The sequence below is a fragment of the Anomaloglossus baeobatrachus genome, chromosome 4 (assembly GCF_048569485.1).
Source record: "Anomaloglossus baeobatrachus isolate aAnoBae1 chromosome 4, aAnoBae1.hap1, whole genome shotgun sequence".
In the NCBI taxonomy this organism is placed as follows: Eukaryota; Metazoa; Chordata; class Amphibia; order Anura; family Aromobatidae; genus Anomaloglossus; species Anomaloglossus baeobatrachus.
In genome coordinates this window covers 305,383,781-305,408,530 of record NC_134356.1, presented here as the reverse complement: position 1 = coordinate 305,408,530, position 24,750 = coordinate 305,383,781, and the positions used below count along the sequence as shown (strand labels likewise).

The 24,750-nt window shown below is 44.3% G+C and overlaps 1 protein-coding gene across 1 annotated transcript in view; it reads right to left on the bottom strand.

Annotated features, from left to right (window-relative positions):
- The window catches only part of SLC38A1 (solute carrier family 38 member 1), a 135,162-nt gene that overhangs the window by 17,798 nt on the left and 92,614 nt on the right, over positions 1-24,750 (bottom strand). Inside the window, exon 15 of the mRNA XM_075344960.1 lies at positions 18,757-18,854. Within this exon, the coding sequence (XP_075201075.1) occupies positions 18,757-18,854 (98 nt within the window). The remainder of the gene's footprint in view (positions 1-18,756; positions 18,855-24,750) is intronic.

The following is a 24,750-nucleotide window of genomic DNA, read 5'->3' as shown; positions in this document are numbered from 1 at the left end:
TCCTTACCTGCGTCCACCACCAATGTGGAAGGAAGGAGGTGGGCGAGATGTTACGTCCCGCTCATCTCTGCCCCTCCGCTTCTATTGGACGCTTGCCGTGTGACGTCGCTGTGATGCCGCATGACCCGCCCCCTTAGAAAGGAGGCGGATCGCTGGCCAGAGCTACGTCGCAGGACAGGTAAGTCCATGTGACGGGGGTAAGCGAGGTTGTGCGCGACGGGCAGCGATTTGCCGGGGGCGGGTACGATCACTTGCGATCTCGCTAGCGAGATCGCAGAGTGTAATGCCCGCTTTAGTCTTTGTTGTTATTTGTTTTTGCACCCAGCCATTTTCTCTGTTGGTGCGGAATTCCTATATCTATAACATAGCCCTTTTCTGCTAATAGGCCTTCACACAGGGTCTATTTTGTGAATACCTGCAGCGTCCACATAAAGATTAGGCATTATTGTCCTGTGCCCCTCTGCTTCTGGAACTCACAAGATCAAATATACTAAATTTCACATAATTCGATCTTGCCACTTCAACATAAAACCTTAAAACAGACTTAAGGTACCGTCATACTTAGCGACACTCCAGCGATCCCAACAGCGATCTGACCTGGCAGGGATCGCTGGAGAGTCACTACATGGTCGCTGGTGAGCTGTCAATCAGGCATATCTCCACAGCGATCAGAGATCAGCCACCAGCCACCCGTGTAACGACGCTGTGCTTGGTAACCATAGTACACATCAGGTTACTAAGCAAAGCGCTTTGCTTATAGTTACCCGATGTGTATCTTGGCTACGTGTGCAGGGAGCCGGCTTCTAGAAGCTGCGGACGCTGGTAACCAAGGTAAATATCTGGTAACCAAGCAAAGCGCTTTGCTTGGTTACCCGATGTGTACCTTGGTTACCAGTGTCCGCAGAACCTGACTCCCTGCACATTCAAATCGTTGCTCTCTCGCTGTCAAACACAGCGATGTGTGCTTCACAGCGGGAGAGCAACGACCAAAAAATGGTCCAGGACATTCAGCAACGACTGGCGACCTCACAGCAGGGGCCAGATCGTTGCTGGATGTCACACACAGCAATATCGGTAGCAAGATCGCTGTTGCATCACAAAAAACGTGACTCAGCAGCGATGTCGCTAGCAATGTTGCTTAGTGTGACGTGGCCTTAATATCGGCCGTCAATCTAATTTATTAGATCTACAGTTAGGTCCAGAAATATTTGGACAGTGACACAAGTTTTGTTATTTTAGCTGTTTACAAAAACATGTTCAGAAATACAATTATATATATAATATGGGCTGAAAGTGCACACTCCCAGCTGCAATATGAGAGTTTTCACATCCAAATCGGAGAAGGGTTTAGGAATCATAGCTCTGTAATGCATAGCCTCCTCTTTTTAAAGGGACCAAAAGTAATTGGACAAGGGACTCTAAGGGCTGCAATTAACTCTGAAGGCGTCTCCCTCGTTACCCTGTAATCAATGAAGTAGTTAAAAGATCTGGGGTTGATTACAGGTGTGTGGTTTTGCATTTGGAAGCTGTTGCTGTGACCAGACAACATGCGGTCTAAGGAACTCTCAATTGAGGTGAAGCAGAACATCCTGAGGCTGAAAAAAAAGAAAAAATCCATCAGAGAGATAGCAGACATGCTTGGAGTAGCAAAATCAACAGTCGGGTACATTCTGAGAAAAAAGGAATTGACTGGTGAGCTTGGGAACTCAAAAAGGCCTGGGCGTCCACGGATGACAACAGTGGTGGATGATCGCCACATACTTTCTTTGGTGAAGAAGAACCCGTTCACAACATCAACTGAAGTCCAGAACACTCTCAGTGAAGTAGGTGTATCTGTCTCTAAGTCAACAGTAAAGAGAAGACTCCATGAAAGTAAATACAAAGGGTTCACATCTGGATGCAAACCATTCATCAATTCCAAAAATAGTCAGGCCAGAGTTAAATTTGCTGAAAAACACCTCATGAAGCCAGCTCAGTTCTGGAAAAGTATTCTATGGACAGATGAGACAAAGATCAACCTGTACCAGAATGATGGGAAGAAAAAAGTTTGGAGAAGAAAGGGAACGGCACATGATCCAAGGCACACCACATCCTCTGTAAAACATGGTGGAGGCAACGTGATGGCATGGGCATGCATGGCTTTCAATGGCACTGGGTCACTTGTGTTTATTGATGACATAACAGCAGACAAGAGTAGCCGGATGAATTCTGAAGTGTACCGGGATATACTTTCAGCCCAGATTCAGCCAAATGCCGCAAAGTTGATCGGACGGCGCTTCATAGTACAGATGGACAATGACCCCAAGCATACAGCCAAAGCTACCCAGGAGTTCATGAGTGCAAAAAAGTGGAACATTCTGCAATGGCCAAGTCAATCACCAGATCTTAACCCAATTGAGCATGCATTTCACTTGCTCAAATCCAGACTTAAGACGGAAAGACCCACAAACAAGCAAGACCTGAAGGCTGCGGCTGTAAAGGCCTGGCAAAGCATTAAGAAGGAGGAAACCCAGCGTTTGTTGATGTCCATGGGTTCCAGACTTAAGGCAGTGATTGCCTCCAAAGGATTCGCAACAAAATATTGAAAATAAAAATATTTTGTTTGGGTTTGGTTTTTGTCCAATTACTTTTGACCTCCTAAAATGTGGAGCGTTTGTAAAGAAATGTGTACAATTCCTACAATTTCTATCAGATATTTTTGATCCAACCTTCAAATTAAACGTTACAATCTGCACTTGAATTCTGTTGTAGAGGTTTCATTTCAAATCCAATGTGGTGGCATGCAGAGCCCAACTCGCGAAAATTGTGTCACTGTCCAAATATTTCTGGACCTAACTGTATTTATCAGGAGAGATAATGATCCTACATGTCCAATTTTGGAGTGCTGATTTTTCTGTTTTCGGTAAGATAAGCCACCACCAGAGGAGTCTAACAGCAGCTCTCTCATAGAGAATGCAGGAACTCTTGGAGAGCAAACACTACTGTGTATGGAGGAGTCAAGAGAAATAACCGCAAGCCAAACGATTGACCGAACTATCCTACAGTCAACAGCTATCTATGGCTTATAGTGCTCCACATTGCATATTAGTAGACTGATAGTTGAACAACTATTGACTGAACAATCATTTTGCTAATACAACCATACACCTTTTACTCCATATTGGTTGATTCGTTCCTTGACAGTTTTTTCCATAAATAAATCTAGTTAGCACTCTTGAAGTTACAATGCTCTTGGTCAAGGGATGGCATCCCACTTAGAAACAAAGATAGAGAACCAACACTAACATGTATTTGAAGTAATTTTTTATGGTCTATTCCATTATATCAGCAAAAAACATCATTAATGATGTGTTTTAGCGCTGTGCCTTTCTCATACATAATGATTTTACGAGTATAACACACACTTAAATAGGGTTCTTTATGGCACTCAAATATGACCTCATAACTCATCATAATATTCATGAATAAGGATAATTGGATGGAATTTTTAACGCTTACATAGACACGCCTTGTACGATCATATAATCATAAATTAAAAAAAAAATGGAAAAAAATGTACTTGTGAAAGAAACAATAAACTACATTTTGTTAATGAATATGGTAATGAGTAATATGGACATGTTTAAGCATTATAAAAAACCCTATTTAGGTCAAGAAGAGCTGAAACTCGTCATTAATGATGTTTCTTGATCATGTAATGGAATAAACTATGAAAAACTACTTCAATACATGTTGCCTAGTGATAGGAGTAGCCAGACAGAAAATAGTTAAGAAGACTGGGAGGTGTTAGGGAGAATATACATATAGAGGTAGAGACAAGGTTTATATAGGCAGAGAATAGTGTAAAATAAAGTAGAGAATATTATTAGTGTGCAAGCCAAAAAAATAACTAGGTTAGAGAACAGGTGTACGTAACGAGTAGAGTTGAGCGCGGTTCGTGGTTCGAGGTTCTCCAGTTCGCGGCTCAATTGATTTTGGGGGCTGTTCTAGATCGAACTAGAACTTGAGCTTTTTGCTAAAGCTCGATAGTTCTAGATACGTTCGAGAACGGTTCTAGCAGCAAAAAAAACAGCTAATCCCTAGCTGGCTTTCCGCTGTAATAGTGTAAGTCACTCTGTGACTCACACTATTATGACATTTCAGTGTATAGTGTGCGGGAACAGCGCATTCAGATCACTGCTGTATGTATAATGGCGATCGCTATTTTTTTTTTTTTTTCCTTGTCTTCCTTCCCTAAGCGCGTGCGTGTTGTGGGGCGGGCCAGCATGTCAGCCAATCCCAGACACACACAGCTAAGTGGACTTTTAGCCAGAGAAGCAACGGCATGTGTGATAGGATGTCCATGTCACATGTCCCTGCATTATAAAACCGGACATTTTCCTCCAGCACGCCATTATCTGCCTTCTGCGTCCTTGGTGTCAGACATCACTGGCGCAGCTCCTATCGCCGATACTGCTGTATACGCTCCATACACAGCGCTGGACAGCTTAGGGATAGCACTTTCTATCAGTCCTTTTAAGGGCTCATACCGGCAGGGTCAGAGCCATAGGTGACAGGTCCGTGAAAACAGAGTTTAACAGCTACACAAGATGACAGCGTCTGTGTAGCTAAGGTCAGGGATTTCCTCTCTGCATTTCCCCATTAGGAGGGATTGAAAGGCAGGCTTCCTTTCCTCTACCCAGAGACCCACAACCCTGCCACTGTACCCTCCTGCCCTTTGCACACTCCAACTCATTGTTACTAAGCCATTATACTAGCAAACTCTGAGTGAACTTAGTGGCATCCTAAACGTGGCTGTTGGACTTCTGTATCGTCCCACAAGTGCAAAGATATTTGCAGCACGTCTGCATGCATTGCACACTCAAACTCATTGTTACTAAGCCATTATACTAGCAAACACTGAGTGTCCTTAGTAGCATCCTAAACGTGGCTGTTGGACTTCTGTATCGTCCCACAAGTGCAAAGATATTTGCAGCACGTCTGCCTGCATTGCACACTCCAACTCATTGTTACTAAGCCATTATACTAGCAAACACTGAGTGAACTTAGTGGCATCCTAAACGTGGCTGTTGGACTGCTGTATTGCCCCAGTAGTGCAAAGATATTTGCAGCACGTCTGCCTGCATTGCACACTCAAACTCATTATAACTAAGCCATTATACTAGCAAACACTGAGTGAACTTAGTGGCATCCTAAACGTGGCTGTTGGACTTCTGTATCGTCCCACAAGTGCAAAGATATTTGCAGCACGTCTGCCTGCATTGCACACTCAAACTCATTGTTACTTACTAAGACTAGAGATGAGCGAACCGGTCCCGGTTCGGCTCGAGGCCGGATCGCCGAACGGGGGTCCCGTTCGAGTTCGGTTCGTCGAACGTTCGACGAACCGAACTCGAACGTATAGGCTATAATGGGAGGCAATCACAAACACATAAAAATGCATTATAAATGTACACAAACAGTTAATAAACATTGCCATAACACTTACCGGTCCTCGCGATCCCTTCTGCACTCTGTCTCCTGCCGCTATTCCATCCGATGATCGCTGAATCCTCCCGGTGACCTGCACTGCCAGCAGAGAAGCAGGACCTATCGTGACGTCAAAATAGCCATGTGACCAGTCACGTGGCTATTATCTCATTGGCTACAGACTGGTCACATGACTATGACACGTCATGTAGGACCTGCGAGTGCATCTCTCCGGTACACGGTGCACATATGTGTATCGCCGTGTACCGGCGACATGCTCTAGCACACGGTCGACTCCCCGTTCCGTTAGGGACCGGCTGACACAGCCGGTCATTAACGGAGATCACCGTTGCCATAGCAACGCAGTTAGCGGTGACGTCACCGCTAACCGCGGCTCCGGGAGCACCGTTGCTATGGTAACGCGTCTGTCAGCGTTACCGCTAGCAGCCAGCAGTGATCACTCACGGAGTGAAGGCTGCACGCTGCTTCCCGATTGTAGTGAGCATTGTAGTTAGGATGGAGGTTCCCCAGCCCCAAGTGATGCCCCTCACTACAATCGTCACTACTACTACACTAGAAAGAAAGAAGACAGAAGAGCAGGATCGTGGAGGGCTGACAGGGGGTAATAAAGATGGAGTCTCTAATGTGTCTGTGTATTTATTTCTATTAAAGTATTTTTTCTCTGTGTGGTGTCTTTTTTTAACCCTTTATTGGAGATTCTTAATGGCCGGGTCAAACGTGCCTGACATTAAGAATCTCTGGCTTAATACTGGCTGGTAAAACAAAGCCAGTATTAACTCATGATTACCCAACAAGCCACCCGGCTCCAGGGCTGTTGGAAGAGTTGGATACAGCGCCAGATGATGGCGCTTCTATGAGAGCGCCATTTTCTGGGACGGCTGCGGACTGAAATCCGCAGCAGAGGCGCCCACAAACCTCGGGCTAACCTGTGCTGCGGATTCCAATCCCCAGCTGCCTAGTTGTACCCGGCTGGACACAAAAATAGGGCGAAGCCCACGTCATTTGTTTTTTAATTATTTCATTAAATAAGTGAAATAATTAAAAAAAAACGGGCTTCCCTATATTTTTGGTTCCCAGCCGGGTACAAATAGGCAACTGGGGGTTGGAGGCAGCCCGTGGCTGCCAGCTGTACCTGGCTAGCATACAAAAATATGGCGAAGCCCACGTCATTTTTTTGGTGGGCAAAAAACTTCTGCATACAGTCCTGGATGGAGTATGCTGAGCCTTGTAGTTCTGCAGCTGCTGTCTGCTCTTCTCCATACAGACAGACAGCAGCTGCAGAACTACAAGGCTCAGCATACTCCATCCAGGACTGTATGCAGAAGTTTTTTGCCCCCTGAAAAAATTATGTGGCTTCGCCATATTTTTGTATGCTAGCCAGGTACAGCAGGCAGGTACGGCTGCCCCCAACCCCCAGTTGCCTATTTGTACCCGGCTGGGAACCAAAAATAAAGGGAAGCCCTTTTTTTATTATTTCATGAATTTCATGAAATAATTAGAAAACAAATGACGTAGGCTTTGCCCCATTTTTGTGTCCAGCCAGGTACAACTAGGCAGCTGGGATTGGAATCCGCACCACCGGTTGGCCTGAGCTTTCTGGGCCCCACTGCTGCGAATTGCAGTCTGCAGCCACCTCAGAAAATGGCATTTTCATAGAAGCGCCATCTTCTGGCGCTGTATCCAACTCTTCCAGCACCTGCCTGCTATACCTGGCTAGCATACAAAATATGGCGAAGCTCACGTCCTTTTTTTGTAGCTTTTTGGCAAAAAAAAAAAAAATGCTTCCCTGGATTTTCCATTGCCAGTGAAGGTAACACCAAGCAGTGGGGGTTAGCAGCCAGTAGCTGCTTGGATTACCCTTAGCTAGCAATACAAAAAATGCAGTGGGAGCTAACATATATTTTTTTTAATTATTTATTTAAATAACTAAAAATAAAATGGGCTTCCCTGTATTTTGATTGCTGGACATCACAGTGCTGTTAAAATAAATCTTTAAAAAAATGCCGTAGCGCTCCGCGGTATTTTTGATTCTCAGCGCAGATAAAGCAGACAGCTATGGGTTGCCACCCCCATCTGCCTGCCGTTACCTTGGTTGGCAATCAAAATACAGGGAAGCCCATTAATTTTTTCTATTTAAAAAATAGTTAAAAAAAAAAAATTACGTTGGGTCCCCCCATTTTTGATAGCCAGCTAGGGTAAAGCAGACGGCTGTAGCCTGAAAACCACAGCTGGCAGCTTTACCGTGGTTGGGGATCCAATGTGGAGGTCCCCTCAGGCTCTTTTTTATAATTATTTTATAAATATTAATAATTACACAATAAAAGTAGGGGACCCCCCAAATTGGATCACCAGCCAAGGTAAAGCGGACAGCTGTGGTCTGGTATTCTCAGGGTGGGAAGGTCCATAGTTATTGGGCCTTCACAGCCTAAAAATAGCAGGCCGCAGGCACCCCAGACGTGGCGCATCCACTAGATGCGCCAATCCTGGCGCTTCACCCCAGCTCATCCCGTGCCCTGGTGCAGTGGCAAACGGGGTAATAAATCGGGTTGATACTAGCTGTAAAGTCACCTGAGATCAAGCCCAGCAGTTTGTGATGTCATGGCGTCTATTAGATACCCAACATCATAAACTGTCAGTACTAACAAAAACAAAAAATCGACAAAAGAAATTTATTTGAAAAAACAGTCCCCAAAACATTTCCTCTTTCACCAATTTATTGTAAGAAAAAAAATAAAGGGGTCCCACGACGACTCTGGACCGTCTAGAATATGGGGGGGAGACACTCAGGGAACGTATCCCCCATTTTCTAGGAGTGCGGACCCTTCATGTGAGGAGTGTGGGTGCAATGAATCTGCACTCACTCTCCCCGGGTCCACAGCAGCAGAGTCCATGTCGTAATGGTTGCTACCAAAGCTGCAATGCCCTGCTCATGAGGTAAGGGCATGCCTAATCAGGAGAACTACTGTAGAGGAAGCTCTGCTCACTGGTATATAGGTGCTCAGAGGTAATAATAGATAAAATTAGTGAGTAACCTCGGCACTCTATATCTCCCAGACTAAGTCAGTAAGTCACAACGGATAGTAATGCAAAATCACTCTTTATTGGTCCGTATTAAGAAAATTTTTTTTTCATAAGCATATATGTTTTTGTCCAAAACAAGTTACAAATGACGTTTCGGCCTGAGCCTTCGTCAGATTGGACTTATCTGCATGTAATCATGAAAAATGACAATAATCAGTATCACATAAGAGTGAGAGAACAATAACATAAACTCGAACAATGTAGAGGTACAATTAGGATGCAGCAAAAAAATTGCAACACAGCAAGAAATGAAACACATGATACAAATGTCATAATACAGTACAAGGACAATATAGTAATGACAAATATGGGGTCAGAGTAGACTTAGACAGCTCTGGTACGAAAGAGATGTCAATCATAAAGTAACATGTGCAGTAGGTGTAGAGCTACACTATGCATGGCAGAGCTAATGGGTAGACCGACCATAGAAAAAGTAGAGAAAAAGTGGAGAAAAAGTGGAGAATAAGTGGAACATAAGAGGAGAAAAAGTGGAGAAAAAGTGGAGAAAAAAGTGGAGAAAAAGTGGAGAAAAAGTGGAGAAAAAGTGGAGATTAAGAGGAGAAAAAGTGGAGAAAAAAGTGGAGAAAAAGTGGAGAAAAAGTGGAGCATAAGTGGAGAAAAAGTGGAGAAAAAGTGGAGAAAAAGTGGAGCATAAGAGGAGAAAAAGTGGAGAAAAAAGTGGAGAAAAAGTGGAGAAAAAGTGGAGCATAAGAGGAGAAAAAGTGGAGAAAAAGTGGAGAAAAAGTGGAGCATAAGAGGAGAAAAAGTGGAGAAAAAGTGGAGAAAAAGTGGAGCATAAGAGGAGAAAAAGTGGAGATTAAGAGGAGAAAAAGTGGAGAAAAAGTGGAGCATAAGAGGAGAAAAAGTGGAGAAAAAGTGGAAAAAAAGTGGAGAAAAAGTGGAGAAAAAGTGGAGCATAAGAGGAGAAAAAGTGGAGATTAAGAGGAGAAAAAGTGGAGAAAAAGTGGAGAAAAAGTGGAGAAAAAGTGGAGCATAAGAGGAGAAAAAGTGGAGAAAAAAGTGGAGAAAAAGTGGAGAAAAAGTGGAGAAAAAGTGGAGATTAAGAGGAGAAAAAGTGGAGAAAAAAGTGGAGAAAAAGTGGAGAAAGTGGAGAAAAAAATGGAGAAAAAGTGGAGAAAAAGTGGAGAAAAAGTGGAGAATAAGAGGAGAAAAAGTGGAGAAAAAGTGGAGAATAAGAGGAGAAAAAGTGGAGAATAAGTGGAGAAAAAAATGGAGAAAAAGTGGAGAAAAAGTGGAGAAAAAGTGGAGCATAAGAGGAGAAAAAGTGGAGAAAAAGTGGAGAAAAAGTGGAGAAAAAGTGGAGCATAAGAGGAGAAAAAGTGGAGAAAAAAGTGGAGAAAAAGTGGAGAAAAAGTGGAGCATAAGAGGAGAAAAAGTGGAGAAAAAGTGGAGAAAAAGTGGAGCATAAGAGGAGAAAAAGTGGAGAAAAAGTGGAGAAAAAGTGGAGAAAAAGTGGAGCATAAGAGGAGAAAAAGTGGAGAAAAAGTGGAGAAAAAGTGGAGCATAAGAGGAGAAAAAGTGGAGAAAAAAGTGGAGAAAAAGTGGAGAAAAAGTGGAGCATAAGAGGAGAAAAAGTGGAGAAAAAGTGGAGAAAAAGTGGAGCATAAGAGGAGAAAAAGTGGAGAAAAAGTGGAGCATAAGAGGAGAAAAAGTGGAGAAAAAGTGGAGAAAAAAGTGGAGAAAAAGTGGAGAAAAAGTGGAGAAAAAGTGGAGAAAAAGTGGAGAAAAAGTGGAGATTAAGAGGAGAAAAAGTGGAGAAAAAGTGGAGAAAAAGTGGAGCATAAGAGGAGAAAAAGTGGAGAAAAAAGTGGAGAAAACGTGGAGAAAACGTGGAGAAAAAGTGGAGAAAAAGTGGAGAAAAAGTGGAGAAAAAGTGGAGCATAAGAGGAGAAAAAGTGGAGAAAAAAGTGGAGAAAAAGTGGAGAAAAAGTGGAGCATAAGAGGAGAAAAAGTGGAGATTAAGAGGAGAAAAAGTGGAGAAAAAGTGGAGAAAAAGTGGAGAAAAAGTGGAGAAAAAGTGGAGCATAAGAGGAGAAAAAGTGGAGAAAAAAGTGGAGAAAAAGTGGAGATTAAGAGGAGAAAAAGTGGAGCATAAGAGGAGAAAAAGTGGAGAAAAAAGTGGAGAAAAAGTGGAGAAAGTGGAGAAAAAAATGGAGAAAAAGTGGAGAAAAAGTGGAGAAAAAGTGGAGAATAAGAGGAGAAAAAGTGGAGAAAAAGTGGAGAAAAAGTGGAGAATAAGAGGAGAAAAAGTGGAGAATAAGTGGAGAAAAAAATGGAGAAAAAGTGGAGAAAAAGTGGAGAGAAAGTGGAGAAAAAAATGGAGAAAAAGTGGAACACCCTTTGGTACCTTTCATGTGGCACTAAGGGGTGCTTAGCTTTGTATTTAGCCAAAAAAATGAAAAAAAAAATGACATAGGGTTCCCCCTAGTTTTGTAGCCAGCTAGGGTAAAGCAGACGGCTGCAGCCTGCAGACCACAGCTGGCAACCTCACCTTGGCTGGTAATCCAAAACTGAGGGCACCCCATGCTGTTATTTTAAATTAAATAAATAATTAAAAAAAAAAACACGTAGGGGTCCCCCAAAATTGGATCACCAGCCAAGGTAAAGCAGACAGCTGGGGCCTGATATTCTCAGACTAGGGAGGTCCATGGTTATTGGAATCTCCCCAGCCTAAAAATAGCAGGCCGCAGCCGCCCCAGAAGTGGCGCATCCATTAGATGCGCCAATCCTGGTGCTTCGCCCCAGCTCATCCCGCGCCCTGGTGCGGTGGCAAACGGGGTAATATTTGGGGTTAATACCAGATGTGTAATGTCACCTGGCATCAAGCCCTGGGGTTGGTGAGGTCAGGCGTCTATCAGATACCCGACATCACCAACCCAGTCAGTAATAAAAAAAAAATAGACGACAAACACATTTTTATTTGAAAAAACACTCCCCAAAACATTCCCTCTTTAACCAATTTATTAGATTGAAAAACAAATCCAGGTCTGGTGTAATCCAAGGGGTTGCCATGACGATGCACACTGTCCCAGTCAATGAAGAGCAGGATGTTCCCCATTGGCTGGGAGAGCAGTGCAGTGACCTGAGCTAACATCAATGGGTCAGCCCAGGTCACTGCAGGGGATGACAAGTGCTGCTGTCAGCGAGGTACATTACCTGCGCTGATCTCCAGCACACTGACAGCCCCTGTCACTGAGGTCAATGACCGGCGCCTTCACATCAAGTATCGCGAGAGGTCCGTGACGTCACCGCCAGTGTCAGTCTCGGGTCGGAAGCGATAGGTGATGTGACAAGCGGCGGCCATGGAGGACAGTGACAGCGCTGAGGTCGGGATGGCGGGACTTCATCACCGCAGGTAAGCCGAGCGAGCGAGCGGGCGGGCGGGCAGGGGGGGGGGGGGGGTGGATGTGTGTGTGTGTGTTTGTGTATGTGTATGTATGTGTACATGCCGCGGGCAGGAGGGGGTGGAGTGAGCTGAGCGGGAAGTGTGGGCTTTCTGCACGTAACTAAGATAAACATCGGGTTACTAACCAAAGCGCTTTGCTTGGATACCCGATGTTTATCTTGGTTACCAGCTTGTGGCAGGCTGCCAGCGATGGCTCCTGCTCACTGTAGCTGTAAAAAGCCCTGCTTTTTGCTGCTAGAACCGTTCTCGAACGTATCTAGAACTATCGAGCTTTTAGCAAAAAGCTCGAGTTCTAGTTCGATCTCGAACAGCCCAAAAATCACTCGAGCCTAGAACTGGAGAACCACGAACCACGAACCGCGCTCAACTCTAACTAAGACATTATAATACCAAAAATTGAGTAAACTTAGTGGCATACAAGAAGTGGCTGTTGTACTCCATTAGTGCCCCACTGGTGCAAATCTATGTGCAGCACCTGTGCAGGACACCCTCCTGCTCTGTTTTTAATAAGCTATATTGATAGCAAAAAATACTGCCATTTAGTGGCATCATAGAACTGGATGTTGTATTCCATTATTGTCCCACTGGTGCCAAGCTATTTCTAGCACCTGTGCAGGACACCCTCCTGCTCTATTTTTAATAAGCTATAATGATAGCAAAAAATACTGCCATTTAGTGGCATCATAGAACTGGATGTTGTATTTCATTATTGTCCCACTGGTGCCAAACTATTTCTAGCACCTCTGCATGACACCCTCATGCACATTTTGCTACGCTAATGTTATAGCAAACTCAGGGAATTCATTGCTGCATCTGATAATTCGGAGGGATAGAAAGTGAGGCTTCCTTTAGCTTTTCCTTCTGTTCATAGACAGCATCTCCAAGTCCACACCCGAAGAGCAATTTCTCCTCCACGTGTAAGTGTGGAGAGGCAGCTAGTGCGCATGCGTGTGCCGATTTACCCCAGCTGCAGCCTAACTACAGTGTTTCGCCTAGTGAGTATGCTCAGCCTGACTGTGCCATTCCTGAGGCTAAGTCTTCATTTCGGGATACAGTGCATGCTCCCACACTTAGTGCGAAAAGCCTCTTTGCACAGGTACTTGCATTCTGTGTCGGGTCTAAGTCCTGTTTTGTGCCTAGACACCATGCTAAAGCTGATAGTCTTTTTTCAGAGACTGTATTTCATGCAACTGACCATGCTCAGGCACTTACTGCATCAGAAACTAGGTCCGGTAATGAACTCTTTGGCCCTGCTCCTGATGTGGGGGGGCCCATATAGACCACAGGGCATCAGGTGTCCTGACGATGTGGCCAGGCCACTCCCAAATGGCTTGCAGAGGCCCGCCCCTATGACTTGTCACCTCATTATTGATGGTCAGACGATGACTGGTGAGGTGTTTGTGTCGTGGCAGCCATGAGGTCATTATTGAAGTTGCGGTTCCAAATAGGACGCTAGTTATGCCACTCATGATGTGTCACTCTGCTTTTGTCTCCAGGAGGTGCATTGTGGTCCACCCTGGTTTGGGGCGGACCCAGGTTATAAAACGGGCTGGAGCCAACAAGGAGGTGCGCAGTCTTCTATTATGCTCCGAAAGAGCACACCTCCATGTGTTGAACCCATTGCGGCTTTAGGCCAGAGGTAGGCAGGGATAGGGCGTTGATGCAGGCCGCCACCACAGTTGGTAACGCAGAACGGTTAAGACCAGCTCCTGTCCTGCTTGTGCAGCCCAGTGGCATTAACAGGCCTGCTGCTGCTGATGCGCCTGCTGTCCACAGGTGTGGCCCCAATGCACACGGTCAGCGTACTGAATGGCCCCTGTGATGTTAACAGGGAGTTCCTGGGCTGGGTGGGCGTGTGGACGCTGTGACGCTAACAGGGCTCCCAGTCTCAAGATCCGAGTGGCGTCTAACTCGGTTCAGGCAACTATTAGTTTCATAGCCACACAGATCTGTATCCTCCACCTAACCTTCCAGTTGCCAACCTCTCCTTTTCCATCTGGGAGCACGGTGGACATTGACTGCTGATGGGGAGATATACCTTTCTCTTTCTTTTCTTATTAATTTTCGTTATATAGCGGTAACATAGTATATACCACCTTATCCAAATCTGCCAGTCCCACCGTAACAGATGGTGTTTCTTCATCAAATGTTACTTTTGCTTAACCAACAAACCCACGGACAAAAACGTTTTTCCCCTTTCCAACACACCTGTTCCCCTTTCCACCAGCATTTGTCCTTTTTCAACTCATTTGGTCTATGACCAAAAGTGCAACTCTGCAGGGACACCATACTCAATGCCATCTCAGCACAGCAGTCAGCCCTCGGTCCCTCAGATGTGGACAAGTAAAAGACCATTTCCTCCTATCCATGACAAAGCGTTGAGATTTACTCTGTGTAGCACTGGTGTTTACTGGAAAAGCAGATCTAAGAATCCGTACCACCTTCTGCAGATACTCCTGTATACGTGCATCCCTTTCTATGGCAGGAATTATTTCGCCAAATTTTGTCTTGTACCAGGGATCTAACAGTGTGGCAACCCAGTAGTTAGCATTACTTCGAATTCGTACAATCCGAGGGTCATGTTGTAGGTAGTGCAGCAAGAAGGCGCTCATGTGTCTTGTGCATTCAGGAGGACCAAGTCCTTGGTGTGTTGGTGGCAGAGAGGTGAGAATCGTGCCTCCTTCCTCTGCCCTCTCCCCCCAACCTCGCACAACCGAAATGTGAGCAAGCTCTCACTCATCTGCTGAGTCTTTCATGCCCATCACCAGTTCGTCCTCCATTTCTTCATGGGCTCCTGCACCTTCCTCAACAATTTTTGCTGATACTATGCACCCTTGTTAATCCCTCTCCCCCACCATGACTGCCGCCTAGGTGCCGCTCACCGTCTGGACCTTGTAGATCTTATTATCCCTTTTGCATATGACTCCTCCTGTACTTCCTCCCCTTCCTCTTGGACCAACACCTGACTCCGAATAATGCATACAGTGTGCTCCATCTTGTAGATGACCAGAATTGTCACGCTGAGAATGGCATCGCCAGTGCTAAAGATCTTCGTCGATATTTGTAAACTGTGTAGAAGGGTGCATAGGTCCTTGATCTGACACCACTCCAGCAGTGTGATCTGCACCACCTCTGGATCAAGTTAGCCCAGGGTATACGTCATACCGTATTTCAGCAGGGCTCTGCGGTGCTGCCACAGACGCTGAAACATGTGCAGATTCAAATTCCTGCGTGTCGGAACATCGCATTTCAGGCGTTTAACCACCAGACCCTAAGACTTTAGGAGCGATGAAAGTTGTTGAGCTGCTGAGTGCGAAGGATGAAAGTGAGCACATAGCAGCGTGCCCGCTGCACAAGGCCATGTAGGCCGGGATGGTATTTTAAAAATTGCTGGAGAATCAGATTCAACACGTGAGCCATACAAGGCACGTGTGTCACATTGCCCTGACGAAGGGCCGCAGACAGGTTTGCATCATTGTCGCACCCGACCTTCCCTGACTGCTGGTTGAGTGTAGACAACCATTGATCAAACTCGGTCTCACTCTCCAGAGCTAACCGTCCACAATTCCTCAGCAGTGTCTCACATTTCCCCTACATTTCAAAGTAAACATTTGACCGCCTGATGGCCTTGAGCTTTGCTGCCAGCATAGTAAGGAGGTGTGTGGGATTCCTTGGGCGCAGTTACAAGGAAGGGTGGCCTGACCACACAGGGTTTGGGCCAAGGTGGAGGACCCACACGAGGTTAAGGAGGCAGAAGCAGTGGAGGAACTTGTACATACAGAGGAAGGATTGACACACAAGTCGTGGGGACGGCAAGACTTGTACAGCAAACCCTTCTCCATCTCTCACCATAGTTACCCAGTGCCCAGTCAGCAACATGTAACTCTCCTGTCCATGCTTACTGGTCCAAGTATCTGTGGTGAAATGCACTCTATCACACACAGAGTTTCTCAAGGAATCGGTGAGGTTGTGTGCGACCTGCTGTGGTAGCGCGGGCACGCCTTTCTTGGAGAAGGAGTGACAACTGGCCATCGGCTCTTGGGGCACTGCAATGGGCATAAGGTCTCGAAAATCCTCGGTCTCAAAAGGGTGTAAAGGCAGCCTTTCTATTGCCAACAAGTTGCAGATGATGAAACTCAACCTCTTAGGCATGTCATGCCCTTCGAAAATCATGTAAAACACAGCGATGGGACTCCAACGACAGTCTCCCTCGTTGCCACTAATTGGGCCACACACACCCCACTTGACTGGCATCAGTTGACCCCCCTTTTGAAAAACAAAAAGATGCTTTGCATGAAGCACTCTCAAAAATACGCGTGCCTTTCCCGTCCCCTGGATGACCCAGGGGAAGAAAAGTCCTCTGAGAGCCATGACTTGTTCATCTTGGTTCTTTTAGAAACACAGCGAGGGGACTCCAACCACAGTCTCCCTCGTTGCCACTAATTGGGCCACACACACCCCACTTGACTGGCATCAGTTGACCCCCCTTTTGAAAAAGAAAAAGATGCTTTGCATGAAGCACTCTCAAAAATACGCGTGCTTTTCCCGTCCCCTGGATGACCCAGGGGAAGAAAAGTCCTCTGGGAGCCATGACTTGTTCATCTTGGTTCTTTTAGAAACACAGCGAGGGGACTCCAACCACAGTCTCCCTCGTTGCCACTTTTTTGGCCACACACACCCTACTTGACTGGCATCACTTGACCCCCCTTTTGAAAAAGAAAAAGATGCTTTGCATGAAGCACTCTCAAAAATACGCGTGCCTTTCCCGTCCCCTGGCTGACCCAGGGGAAGAAAAGTCCTCTGAGAGCCATGTCCACATTGTCAGTGGACAGACACGTGTGCTTATCTGCCAGCAGACCCCCAGCTGCACTGAAGACAGGTTCCGAGAGAACGCTGGCTGCATGACACAAGATCCCCAAGGCGTATGTGGCAAGCTCTGGCAATTTATCCAGATTGGAAGCCTAAAATGAGCAGGGCTCAAGTTGCACAGTAATGGCATCGATGTTTCCTTGCATATAATCATATCTGTGTCTCCTCCTCTTTTTCCTTGTCCAGCTCTTTTGTTTTCGCATGAGTATATGTCCTTCTCACTTTCCCATGTGTTTGTGTTGTGTTGTTTATCACCTTTTGGACACCTTTGAGGGTGTTTTCTAGGTGTTTTTATGTGTTTGTGATTGCCTGCCATTGTTTCCTATGCAGTTCGAGTTCGGTTCGATGAACCGAACTCGAACGGGACCTCCGTTCGGTGAACCGACTTCGAGCCGAACCGCGACCGGTTCGCTCCTTTCTAGTAACGAGGCCCAAAACCAGTAACTAAATGTGTTGTGTTATGTAGGACGGAATGGTGTTCTACCCCATCGAAGTGAGTACCAAACCCCAACCAGGGCATCCTGGGTCACTACTGTCTGCATTGGTACTAGTCCACTAGCAAAGGTCTACTATATACTTGGGTGAACAGGTTGGCATGGATAAGCTAAATTAATGAGTTCTGTCCCACGGCAAGTTTAGGTTGTCAAGAACAGTTAGTGAATTGGGCCTTTAGGACTGGGTGCTAGACTGGGTGCTACAATGTCCGAATTGGACTCTATGACTTTACTGAGTGGAACTGTGGTGTCATCAAGTGAAGGAAAGGACAGTGTAAAAGCAGCAGTGGTAACAAGAGCAAAGGAACAGTCTGCGGTAGAGGTGTCTTTTGATTTAAAGTGTTCCATGCCTACAATGTCAAAGTGTTGTGCCCTCAGTAATGATGTGACTGAAGTATTGTGCATAACTGTTTGCAAAAGAATGTTGAATAAGGAAACTGAATCTGTGAACATCAATCCCCAACAGGAGGGTCCTGGATTATTTGTGGACCTGCATGAAAGTATGGCTTGCACACACAAAGTCCACCCACCCTACCAGAATCCCCCCCCCCAAATATCCCTATGCCCTTGCTCTGTAGAGAAGACCAGGGCATGAGCCAAAGTGAGAGAAAGGTTGCATCACAGCAGAGGGACTTAATCTGTGCCACAGTCCCGGCCTCCACTCTACAGTTGAACGCGAGTGTTCCCCTGGGACCTTCTAGATGGATTACGCTAACCTGTCTTTGGAAGCACCATTAAGAGCTGTCAGACTACCATGAACAAAGCTACTTTACAGTTCCCTACAGAATTGAACAGACAGCTATATAAATAAATGGCCACTTCTCCATTTGACTAGCTCACCAAGCACATCAGGGAACACAGACCACCATTCTCCACATAGGTATAGGACAGTCATCTACCATATCAGACATTTTGGTATACTCCATAGATATGGCAAAAATGTCTGTGCTGGGACTTCAACTTGAAGGTTGTATACTGTATATTTGTATGTATGTGCAACATAGAAAAAGCTTAACTTCTGTCACAAAGTGGGTGAATAAACCAATTAAGGTGAATAAATGCATTGCTTTCTTGGAAATGACAAAAATAATTATAAATGCAGTTACCCATGCACTTTTGATGGTCCCTTTCCAAAATGCTCACAGGTAACACATTCCTGCAATTTTTTGCAAGCTTAGCAGTGCAGTGAGTCTAGCAATGGACATGAGAATAAATACTAAGAAGATGCATTAAAGATGGTATTGAACTAACCACTGTTTTACCATGTGAAATCTGGCATCATATTGTATAATATCAGAAAAACAAATTATGTTCATGGCTTCAATTTCATTTCAAGATTATTTTTAAGGAATTTCCAACATTTATTATTCAGTATTAGTAGAAGTATCAACTTACCCAAAATCTCTCTTTGGACAAAGCATCATTTCCTTGAGTAATTTTCAAGTATAATATTGAAGGAAGAATAAATATCAGCATATTAGCAGATGTTGCACCTGTGAAGAATATTAAAAAGCCTATTATTATGACTGCATTCATGTAGCTAATCACTTCTCCAATAAAAAACTGAGTAAATATATTTCATAGGTTTTCAAATATAACTTCATCAAGGAATGTAAGACCTCTGAGACCCCCGTCAATAGGGTAATTGACTTAATGAGGCACATAGTCTCTTTATGATCTGTCTGGCCTATGTTTCGGCAGTGTCCACCTTTTTGAAGTGGACAAGAAAAGTGTGGTGGACTGTGCTTTTGCCCTCCTCTCAAAAAGGTAGACCCTGCTTAAACATGGGCCAGATAGATCATAAAGTGACTCTTATCTGCCTCATTTAAGTGAATTGCTCTGTCAGAGGCACCCCAACCCAAGCCCTGTAGTCATAGGTGGATTATAATGAGGGCAATCTTACTATTATGAATGTAATTATAATGAATTGGGGGAGCAGGAAGTGCACTATGGTGGAGCATTGATGATGCAGGAAAGAGACCGGGGAAAGATCACAGTTGCTAATTCACATATATTTCTTGGATGGGGAAAAGTCGCTAATTATAGTTAGTGGGGGCTATAGGGCTGGATTATATATTAATGGTGGAATGACGGGTGCATGTCTGTATTGAGGATTTCTGTGTGTGGGGATTTCTTATTCAGGAAACCAATATGTAAATATACAGTATGTGACCTTTTTATCTTCAGAGATGCAGTAATCAGTGTTGCAAACTGCAGTGACCAAACTACGGTGTTAGGACATCAACATGAAGGTTTGACAAGACTAAGAAGAAAAAGGCTGTAATCAGATGAGGTGTCAGCAGTAAATTACTGGATGTAAATATTTATTCTGTATAGAGGAACAGTTACACAGACCAATCAGTTTCAATAAATGACCACCAATCAGTAAACCATTACCGATCCACAGTCGTTTATTGTGGTGTGTATGTTTAAATAGGCTAATAACCCCTTTACGACTGTTGATGTACACTTATGTCATGGTCGGAAAGGGGTTCCTACAAAATGATGTAAATGTACATCACGGCGTGATGTATGATCACCAGCGTGACCTTGGCGTAAGCTGTAACTGAGCTCAGGCTCTCTCAGCCAAGGACGATACTCGCACAACCACAGGTGTTTAACCACCTAAACGCTACGATCAATAGTAATCGCAGCATTTAGGAAGCTAAGGGAGTGCACTACCTCTCCCACCCAATTGGGACCCCACAACAAGATCATGTTGGCCCGATTGTTGCAATGGCAACCTCAGGTTGTCACAATGACATCCAGGTCAGCCATATACGGCAAGTCTGTTAGACCATGCCAGGAGCATGATCGCAGAGGCTTCCGTCAGTGCAGCACTAACAGGTATAATGTATTGCAATGCTTGTGCATTGCTACATAGTATACCAGCAAATAGAGTAAAAAAGGTAATCTCCAATATATGGATTAAGTAAAAAAAAGTAAAAAAAAAAATGTGATTTTTATTTTTTTAATTTTTTTTTAAATGTCAGAAAAAAAAGAAGGAAAAATGAAAAAGATATAAAAATAAATAAGCTTAGTTATGCAAAAACAAAAATATACAAAGTATGCATATTTTGTATCACTGCATCTGGAACAACTGGATCTATAAATGTGTCACACAAATTAACCCCTTCAGTGAACGCTGTAAAAAATAAAATAAAAAATGTACAGCTGATAAAAATTTGGAATAAAACAACGTGATAAAAAAAGTCATATGTAAATAAAAATAGTATCGCTGAAAACATCATCTTGTCCAGCAAAAACAAGCTGCCAAACAGCTTCATCAGTGAAAAATTAAAAAAAGCTATAGCTCTCATAATACAGTAGTGCAAAAATATTTTTTTCTATAAAACTGTTTTCATGGTGTAAACGCAAAACATAAAAATAAACAAAATAAATGTAGTATTGCTGTAATGGTACGGACCCGAAGAATAAAGCTGTGATATCACTTGTATGACATAGTGAATGGCATAAAACAGGGGAAAATATTTGCATGTTTTGTGGACTTCAAGAAGGCCTTTGAGTGTGGCACCCAGGCCTGTTCCTTAAACTCCTGGAAAGTGGAATAGGTGGCAGAACTTACGACGTGATCAAGAGTTCATACTCTGAGAACCGATGCAACGTGAAGGTTAACGGAAAGAGGACGGCCTTCTTCTGGCAGTGCCGCGAGGTAAGACAGGGCTGCAGCCTGAGCCCAACTCTATTCAATATCTACATACTGTAAATGGACTGGCCTCAGCCTTGGAATCCTCTTCCGTCCCAGGTCTCAGCTTGCATGACCGAGAGGTGAAGATCCTGCTGTACGCAGATGAGCTCCTGCTGCTTTCCCAATCCGAGAAAGGCCTCAAAGATAGCCTGGCTGTGCTAGAAACATTCAGCACCACATGGGCTTTGCCTATCAGCCAAAAGAAGACCAAAGTCAAGGTGTTTCAGAAGAGGAAGTTTAATGAAACCTCTACTTCCTCCCTCACACTAAATGGCACCACGCTGGAGAAGACCAGCTCGGTCTGGAGCTAAGCCAAACTGGGAGCCTTAAGCAAGCAGCAGAGACCCTGAAACGGAAAGCATGCAGAACCTTTTATGCTATCAGAAGACAACTGCACCACCTCAAACCACCGGTGAGAGTTTGGCTCAAGATATTCGACAGCGTCATCACACCTATACTGCTGTATGGCAGCGAGGTATGGGGCCCAGTAACCTATCCAGATCAAGCAAAGTGGGATTCCAGCCCAACTGAAGTCTTCCATCTAGAGTTCTGCAAATATCTCCTCCAAGTCCATCGCAGCACCTCAAACATAGCCTGTCGGGCAGAGCTGGGCCGATTCCCCTTATGGCTCAATATACACAAGCGGGCGCTATCAGACCAGGCGCACATACAGAACAGCAACCCCAGCTCCTATCATCATAAAGCCCTGCTGAGCCAGAGCTCAGAGCAAGCCAGGAACCCCAGCAGCCAGTACAGCCAAAGTCAGCAACACACCTTGACAAAAGGCCAAATAAAAGAGATCTCGGAAAGCTGCAAGATGCAATACATAGAGGACTGGAAGAGTGAATTAGAGAACTCCCAGAAACTCACCATCTACCGGTCACTGCGGAGGGACTACACTCTGGCCTTTTATCTAGAAAGGTTAGGCCACCCCAAAGACAGGCAGACCCTGAGCCTTTACAGACTGAGTGCCCACAGCCTAGAGGTGGAAACAGGGCGGCACCGACAGACATACAAGCTGCGGGAGAACAGACTGTGCCAGCACTGCCAGCAGGGGGCTCTGGAGAACGAGGCGCATTTCCTGCTGCACTGTAACAAATACTCAGCAGTGAGGGCCTCCCACTTCCAGATACTTACCGCTTATACCCCGGACTTTCCATCCATGGACGAAGAGAGGAAACTCCGCATCTTACTGGGGGAAGAAGAATCAATGGTGGAGATTGCTGCCCAATATGTCACCACTTGTCATAAGCTGAGGGGTACTAAAGATCTCCAAATGGATCATCATTCCCCAAATTATGGCCACAACACCCCTTCCCCACAACCCTAACCCACTCCCCTGTCACATTTCTTTTCTTGCTTTGGCAATACTGATGTTATTTTGGTGCTGCCGATTTGATTTGATTGATTTGAATGGCGTGAAAAACAATAACAGAAAACAATGCCTGATTTGCTGTTTCTTTTTGATTCTGCCTCACAAAAAGCAGAGTAGAAATAAGTCAAAATATATTATATGGCCTAAAATGGTAACAATAAAAACTCCAACTCATCTCACAAAAAACAAGCCATCATGTGACTCTGTCATCAGAAAAAATGAAAAAAAAAACTTGGCGTTTGGTGATTAAAAAAAACTTATTTTGTAAAAATGCATTTTTTTAACCAAACCTAAAAAAAAAAAAATATAAATCTGGTGTTGCTGTTGTTGTACTGACCTAAGAAATAAAGCCACCTTTTCACTTATACTGCCAGGTGAGTGGCATAAAAAATAGTAATAAAATCAATGCTGCTGTTGTTGATTTATTTATTCTGCCTCCCAAAGCCAACAGAAAGGCTCGGCTCACATTTATCTTGCACTCTACGCTGAGCACTTACACCAGATAATATGTGAAAAGCTCTGAAAAACGTGATTCAGATAAAGTACCCAATGGAAGGTTCACTATAATGAGTCAAATGGAGTGACTTGGAACTTTCATCTGGCCTGTTGTCCATCGGTTTCCATCTTTTTAAGCATCTTTTAGGCGTGCACAAAACTGTGGTCAACAACAGTTTTGTACTTCCTTGAAAAAAAATGATACCACTAAAGAGGCCAAACGGAGCCCAGAGTAACTCTGCTGCCTCATTAGGGAATTAATTTGTCGGGTGTTTCACTTGAATTATGTATTTTGGAGATGTAGAAGGAAAAACTAATGTAAGTGCACAGCAGTATAAATATGGACTTATTTAAAATGTTCTGTACCACAAGTTGCCACCAAATAACATTCAACTCAGAACACAAAAAAAAAGCCCTCACTCAGGTCTGTCATCTATTAATGGAAATATAGGGGGCTTTCACAAATCATGGGAGCCAAAAGCTCTGGAAAAGCGTAATGTCTCCCCCAAAAACAAATCCAGCAAAATCTCCACTCCAAAATCCAAATGCCCCTTCTCTTCTGGGCAACACAATGTGTCTACACAACAGTTAACATCCACGTTTGGCATTGTTGTAGTCTGGAAACCCATTTAATTTACGATGTGTGTGTCTCCAGAAGCGCTTTTTCATGTTATGCTTGTGAAATTCAAATTTTGGGGTTAAAACAACATTTATGAGAAAAAACTATGAGTTTTAGTTTTCTTGTCTCAACGCTATAATATTCTGTGAAGCACCTGTGGGATCAAGTAGTCACCATACATCTAGGTAAATTCCATGAGAGGTCTAGTTTAAAAAACGGGATCACTTGTGTTTTTTTTTCACTGTTTAGGCACATAAGGGGCTCTCCAAAAGCTAAGGTTAACAATTCCAGTCAATTTTGAGCTCCAAAAGTCAAATGGCGCTTCTTCCCTTCTGAGCCCTGCAGTACACCCAAACAGTAGTTTTATACCACATATGGGAGATCAGATTACTCAGGAGAAAATTGCACAACAAATTGTATCATACACATTCTTCTGTTACTCTTTTGAAAATGCTAAATTTGAGGCTAAAGTAACATTTTTGTGAAAATAGCAAAATTTTCATTTTTTTCTTCCACATTGATTAAAGCACCTGAAGGGTTAATACACTTTGTAGATGTGGTTCTGAGACCTTTGAGGGGTGAAGTTTTTAGAATGGTGTCACTTTTGGGTAATTTCTGTCACATAAGCCTCTGAAAGTCACTTCAAATGTTGTGGTCCCTAAAGAAATGTCACACAATGTTCAGCTCTAAAGTCACCAGATTTAATGGCGATTTCTGACCATGTTCACATTGCACAGTCTGACATGCCACCTGTTGCTTCTGAGTTGCTCAGTCAGACTCGAGCGTTGACCAGCTGTGTGCTTACTAATGATCATTCTAACAGGAGTTAATTTCTGCTGGTCTGTGGATTGCTCGTAGGGTCACAGGTTACTGGAGTCCTCTCACAGCCGCCTCCGCCCTTTAAAAGATGGTGGCACCTGTTGCTCTATGCTGATTATAGCTTCATTTGCGAATACCGGTCCTTGTGCAGTGGTGAACTTGTTCTGGTGATCTTCTCTCTGTTGTTTGGTGTGTTTTGAATTTATTTCCTCTTGAGCATGTATTGTCTTTCCTTTGTGTGTGTGTGAGTTTGAGTTTTGTTTTTTCCTGTCTGTATGTTTTGTGGGATAAACGACTCCTGTCCCGGCCCTCCCCAAGTATGTAGCAGAAGGGGTATTAGATCAGGAATATTCATGAAGCGTCTTCAGGGGG